This window comes from Octopus bimaculoides, chromosome 27, assembly GCF_046866305.1.
Source record: "Octopus bimaculoides isolate indiv1 chromosome 27, ASM4686630v1, whole genome shotgun sequence".
NCBI classification, from domain to species: Eukaryota; Metazoa; Mollusca; class Cephalopoda; order Octopoda; family Octopodidae; genus Octopus; species Octopus bimaculoides.
The window spans coordinates 20,536,176-20,543,675 of record NC_142954.1 but is presented as its reverse complement, the minus strand read 5'-3'; the positions used below and the strand labels follow the sequence as shown (position 1 = coordinate 20,543,675).

Here is a 7,500-nt window from a genome sequence, read left to right as displayed (position 1 = left end):
CTATCTATCTATCTATCTATATATGTATATATATATATATATATATATATATATATATATATATATATATATATATATATATATATAATTGGTATAATTGTTGGAGCATTTGACAAAATATCCAATGGTATTTAAATGTAAATCTTTACATTCTGAGTTCAAATTCTACGAGTATCAACATTTTCTTTTTTCAGTCAGAGGTCGATAAAATAATTATCAATACAGAACTACGATCAATGTAAATCATTATGTCCATTATTCTTCACTTCATACCTGCATTTCCCATATCAAAAGAGCTGATTATGTGTCTATAGCTACTGCTGTCTGTGATCACCCATTGATGGATAGTACTGGTTGGGATAGGCAAATGTATTGACTCCGTACACTTTTGGGATAATGCACATAAATAAATAATACATACACACACTTATATATATGTATATATTCATAAACATATATATATATTTATATACACACATAATATATTTATATATACACATATATATATATATATATATATATATATATTTATATATACATATACACACATGTATATATATATATATATATATATATATATATATATATGTATACTTTATGAAAAAGTAACAAAAATATCAGTAAAACTGTTACTCAGAGTTTCACGTTCCCATTTGTGTGTATGTATATGTATATACATATATATTTTTACCATACCATGTGTATATATCTATAGGTATACATGTGCAGATATGCTTCTATAAACACACAGAGAAATTCATATATATATATATATATATATATATACATACATGTACATATATATACATATATATGTGTGTGTGTATATATATATATATATATATATATATATATATATGCACACACGCAAATACAAACATAATACATGCAGAGATACTCACACATACACACACATGCATAAATGTCCATATACTCTAAATTCTGAGTGTGTATATGTATATATATATATATATATAGAGAGAGAGAGAGAGAGAGAGAGAGAGAGATAAAGGTACGCATACATATGTATATATGCACATACATTTGTATTCATGTGCTGTGTTAAAAAGAATGTTTATGTCGATTTTTCATGATGTATAATGTTCATGATATTTGTTTATTGTAAGATTACACATGTTGAGTAGTGTACATGTATATATATATTACACATGTTGTGTAGTGTACATGTGTATATATATATATATATATATAAATATTGATATGAATACCAATTTTTACATGTATGTGGGTGTATATATATATATATATGTGTGTGTGTGCTTTTTATGGTTTTTATTATATATCAGTTCTGTAAATGTTTGGAAATATTTCATTTTTCTTTCTATGTGTGTGTGTGTGTGTGTGTGTGTGTGTGTGTGTGTGTGTGTGTGTGTGTGTGTGTAATGAACAATTATTATCATGTATGAACACATGCATTCACATAACGTTCTTAACGAACAAATTTTGTTTATGTTCATATTTTTATGCACATATTAATACACACGCACAAATATATGTGTGTGTGAGTGAGTGTGTGTGCATGTGTGTGTGTGTGTGTGTGCGTGTGTGTGTGTGTGTATGTGTGTAAGTTTGTGCATATATCTATATATAGTCATCATCATATATGTATATATGTTTGTATGTACACACACACTCACACAGATATATAAATATGTATGCATGCATATGACTATATATGTACATACACATATATATGTGTATGTATGTATGTGTGTGTCTATATACATATATATATTTGTGTACATATATATATGTATATGTATATATATATACATATATATATGTATGCATATTATATATATATATATATATATATATATATATATATATATATACATATATGTATATATGTACTTATACGTATATATACACAATTCACACACACACATATATGTATGTCTATATTTATATATATGCTAATGTATATATATATATATATATATATCTGTCTTTATGTATATATACATATATATATATATATATATATATATATATATATATATATATATATATATATTTATATATAAATATATAATTTCTTGTGCATAGACACACACACGTACACACACACACACACACACACACACACACACAACCACTCCACTCATACAGCACAGCATATAAAACTGCACATGTTTGCAGTGAGACATGTGCACGCATCAACACAAGAACTCTTCTGGATACGGCGGCAGCGGTGCTGGTTTGTTTCGAAGCAGAAACAAAACTTTCTGTGAAAGTGATGTAATGCCAATCGGAAACTCATTGCGGAAATTCCAAAGAATGGGATTAAAACCAAAAAAAAAAAAAAAAAAAAAAAAAAAAAAAAAGGCAGCTTTTGTAAACAGAAAGCACCTCCAACATGTTTGACCACCGAGCAACCAAGCGACCGAGCAAGTGTCCAAACTGTACACCAATGTTGGTTAGTACCACCAGTGGTTGCGGTGGTGGTGGTGGTGGTGGTGGTGTGTTTCATCGGTGTTGGCAACATCTTAAGGAATATTCCGGATGGACGATGAGAGAGTAGTCAAAGGAGGCCGAAAGACGACTTACCTATTTTCCCTGTGCAACAAGAGATCGCACATAAAACATAGACGATGCATAACATCCTGGTAAATCCCAAATTGACCATGTTGTCAACAGAATGGTATAAGCGTGTCTGCAGAGAAAGGCAACATCAGCTGCCGCTGCTGCTGCTGTTGGTGCTGGTGTTACTGCTGCTGCTGCCGTTTAAGCTTTTCCGCGTATCATAAACTGATGCTGTCAATTTTCGGCTCACGTCAGTTGATTGTGGCTGTTGTTGTGGCTGTTGTAACTGTTCTTAGTGGTGTTGCTGTCTGTGTTGTTGCTGCTGTTGTTGTTGTTGTTGTTGGTGGTGGTGGTGAAGCTGTAAGCGTTGTTGTTGTTGGTGGTGGCGGTGGTGGTGGTAGTGGTGAAGTTGTTAGTCTTGTTGTCATTGTTGTCGTTGTTTTTGATAGTGGTGGTGGTGGCGTTGGCAAGGAAAATGTTAGTGTTAGAGCTGTTGTTGCTGGTCTTGGTGGTGATGGTGGTGGTGGCAGTGGGGGTGGTGGTGTTATTGTTATTGGTATTGGTGGAGGTATTGTTGTTGTTGTTGGTTGTGGTGGGGGTGCTAGTGTTGTTATTTTTGGTGGTGGTGTTGGTGGTGCTGGTGTTGTTGTTGTCGTGGGTGGTGGTGGTGCTAATGTTGTTGTTGTTGGTGGTGGTGGTGTTGGTGGAGGTATTGTTGTTGTTGGTCGTAGTGGTGGTGGGGGTGCTAGTGTTGTTGTTTTTGGTGGTGGTGCTAGTGTTGTTGTTGTTGGTGGTGGTGTTAGCGGTGGTGGTATTGGTGGTGGTGGTGGTGTTGTCGTTGTCGTTGTGGGTGCTGGTGGTATTGGTGGTGGTGGTGCTAATGTTGTTGTTGTTGTTGGTAGTGGTGTGGTGGTATTGGTGGTGGTGGTGCTAATGTTGTTGTTGCTGCTGTTTTTGTTGTTGGTGGTGGTGGTAGTGGTAAAGTTGTTCTTATTCTTGTTGCTGTTAGTGATCTTGTTATTATTGAGAGTGGCAATGGTGTTGATGGTGGTATTGGCTCTCATATTGTTGCTATTATTATTATTATCATCATTAATGCAATTATTGTAACTTAAGTACGAGTTGGACACTAAAATTGCTGCAATTGACTCACCCCCTCCCCTAAAATTGCTGGCCTTGTGCCAAAATTTGAAATCATTATCATTATCATCATCATTATTATTATTATTATTATTATTACTACTACTACTATTATTATTATTATTATTATCATTATCATTATTATAACTACTATTATTATTTTTATTATTATTTTTATTATTATTATTATTATTACTACTACTACTACTACTACTACTACTACAACTATTATTATTATTATTATTATTATAATTATAACTATTATTATTATTATTATTATCATTATTATTATTATTATTATCATCCTTGCATTCTGAGATCAAATTTCCACTGAGGTTGGCTTTGCCTCTCATCCCTTCTGGGGTCGATGAAATAAGTACCAGTCATGTACTTGGCTGATGTAATCAACTCACCTCCTCCTCCCCTGAAACTACTGGCCTTGTGCCAAAATTTGAAATCATTATTAATATCATTATTGCTGTTGTCGTTATCATCATCATCATCATCATCATCATTATTATTATTATTTTCATTATTATTATTATTATTATTATTATTATTATTATTATTATTATAACTATTATTATTATTATTATTATTATAACTATTATTATTATTATTATTATTATTATTATTATTATTATTATTATTATTATTATTATTATTATTAGGGCAGTGAGCTGGCAGAATCGTTAGCATGTTGGGTGAAATGCTTAGCAGGATTTCATCTGTCGCTATGTTCTGAGTTCAAATGCTGCTGAAGTCAACTTTTGCCTTTCATCCTTTTGGGGTTGATAAATTAAGTACCAGTGAAATACTGGGGTCGATGCAATCGACAATCCCCTTCCCCCAAATTTCAGGTCTTGTGCCTATAGTAGAAACGATTGTTGTTGTTGTTGTTGTTGTCATTGGTGGTGGTCATTGCCTTTGTTTATTTTCTACATTGTTTTGTTTAACTTTTTTGTTCTTAGATTTGTTGTTGCCATTAATATTTTGATTCAGATGAATCTTATTCATCCGTAGCAAATAATCCACCCACGACCATCCCATTTATTTTCCATTCAAGGCTACCTAGGGATATATCATTCAATGTGTTATCTTCCATCTTACTCTTTATTTTATTTATTTATTTTTTCTGTTTGTGTTTCTTAAATGTTGAAGTACGATTAGAAGAAAAATTTAGCTATTATTTCTAGCAGACTAAACAGCCACATAAATGCTCCTGAATTTTATGATGTGTTATTATTGCTGTTATGTATGGTTGTTGTTATTATTATTGTTGTTACTATTGTACATTATTGTTGTCGCTTTTGTTGTTGTTTTTGTTGTTGTTGCTGTTATTGTTATTGTTGTTTTTGTTCTTGTTCTTCCTCTTATCATCATCATCATCATCATCATTATTATTATCATTATTGTCATCATCATCATCATCATTGTTTCTGGTGTTGTCGCTGTTGTTGTTGTTCTTCTTCTTCTTATTATTATTATTATCATTATCATCATCATTATTATTATTATTATTATTATTATTAATGCTCTTATTATCATCATCATCATCAACATCATTATTATTATTATTATTATCATTATTATCATCATCGTTATTATTAATATTATTATCATTCCTATTATTAATATTTTTATTATTATCATCATCATCATCATCATCATCATCGTTTAACGTCCGCTTTCCATGCTAGCATGGGTTGGACGATTTGACTGAGGACTGGTGAAACCGGATGGCAACACCAGGCTCCAGTCTGATTCATCATCATTATTATTATTATTATCATTATTATCATTATTATTTTTATTATTGTTGTTATTATTATTATTATCATCATCATCATCACTATTATTATTATTATTATTATTATTATTATCATTATTATTATCATCATCATCATCATCACTATTATTATTATTATTATTATCATTATTATTATCATCATCATCATTATTAATATTATTATTATTATTATCATTATTATTATCATCATCATCGTTATTAATATTATTATTATTATTATCATTATTATTAATATTATCATCATTATCAGCATTGCAGCTGTCACTTTCGTTATTATAATTGCTCATATTCCATATTATAACATCATTTATATATTAATCCTTTTACTGACACTGTAGCTATCATTGTTGTTGCTGATGTTGCTGTTATTATTTTCAATGCAATTATGTTTGTTATTGTCGTTACTGAAGTTCATTTCAATTCTGTGGTTACTTTCGTTGTTCTGGTTATTATTATCATTAAGGCTGACTTTGCTTTTCATCCTTTCGGGGGTCAATAATTTAAATACCAGTAAAACACTGGGGTTGATGTAATTGACTAGTCTCCCCCACCAAAAAAAAAATTTCAGGCCTTGAGCCTGTAGTAGAAAAGATTATTAAACTGGCCACACTGCGCAAAATGCTTAGCGTCGTTTTGTCTGTCTTCACATTCTGAGTTCAAATTCTGCCGCGGTTGACTTTGCCTTTCATCCTTTCGGGATCAATAAATTAAGTACCAGTTGAGTACTGGGGTCGACTTAATCAATAAATTAAGCACCAGTTGAGTACTGGGATGATGATGATGATGATGATAATAATAAGAAGAAGAAGAGGTCAACAACAACAATAACTGCAACAACAACAACAAACGCAACAACAATAATGTACTTAACTGACCAGTCCCCCTCCCCCAAATTGCAGGCCTTGTGCCTTTAGTAGAAAAGATTATTATGGTATGTTCAACACCCCAGTTGTCACTCGTGTTGTATTGTCTTTATTTGTTTTATATTCGGACCTGGTGATCAATAAAGAAATTATTATTATTATTATTATTATTATTATTATCATCATCATCATCATGATAGGCGTATGATTGGCTGTGTGGTAAGTAACTTGCTTACCAACCACATGGTTCCGGGTTCAGTCCCACTGCGTGGCACCTTGGGCAAGTGTCTTCTACTATAGCCTCGAGCCAACCAAAGCCTTGTGAGTGGATTTGGTAGACGGAAACTGAAAGAAGCCCGTCGTATATATGTATATCTATATATGTGTGTGTGTTTTTGTGTCTGTGTTTGTCCCCCAAACATCACTTGACAACCGATGCTGGTGTGTTTACGTCCCCGTAACTTAGCGGTTCGGCAAAAGAGACCGATAGAATAAGTACTGGGCTCGCAAAGAGTAAGTCCTAGGGTCGATTTGCTCGACTAAAGGCGGTGCTCCAGCATGGCCGCAGTCAAATGACTGAAACAAGTAAAAGAGTAAAAGAGAGTAAAGAGTATCATCATAAGGCGGTGAGCATGCTGGGCAAAATGCTTAGCAGCATTTCATCTGTCACCAGCAGTAGTAGTAGTAATAGTAGTAGCAGTAGTAATAGTAGCAGCAGCATCCACTACATACCCTCTTTCATCCTATAGCAAAACAGGTTGTGTGGTGCACGAGACTGAAAGGGTTGAGGAACGACACCTTCCTCTTTGGTGAAGCCCTTGTCATTTTTGAAAGTTCCACTTGGAAAGGAAAGTGTGAGGGTGAAGAGGGACGTGCTCACTCTCCTGATGAATTTGTGAAAAGATGGGTGACTGTGGCAAAAAAGGTCAGAGTGAATGGCTCTTCTCAAAGCATGTACCTGGGAGAGAGTCCATGCCCTGGATCTGTGGGGTTCCTTTATTGGCCCTTGTTGTGCTTTCTCCTGTATCAGAAGCACTGCATTATTCTTGCTATGACAGATTTTGGACATTACGTGCACTTGTATTGCCATCTTTCCCATTTCTTTCTCTTCATTATCACATAAATCTCCACACAAATTGT

The 7,500-nt window shown here is 32.8% G+C and overlaps 1 protein-coding gene across 10 annotated transcripts in view; it reads right to left on the bottom strand.

The window, feature by feature from the left end:
• The window catches only part of LOC106867625 (contactin-3), a 629,470-nt gene extending 626,789 nt beyond the window's left edge, over positions 1-2,681 (bottom strand). For all 10 annotated transcript variants that reach the window (XR_016238615.1, XR_016238614.1, XR_016238617.1 and 7 more), the window contains exon 1: positions 2,572-2,681. Coding sequence is in view for 4 of the 10 variants with exons in the window: in XM_089343329.1 (XP_089199455.1) it covers positions 2,572-2,650 (79 nt within the window). In the remaining 6 variants the exon portion in view is untranslated. The remainder of the gene's footprint in view (positions 1-2,571) is intronic.
• Positions 2,682-7,500: the final 4,819 nt, after the last annotated feature.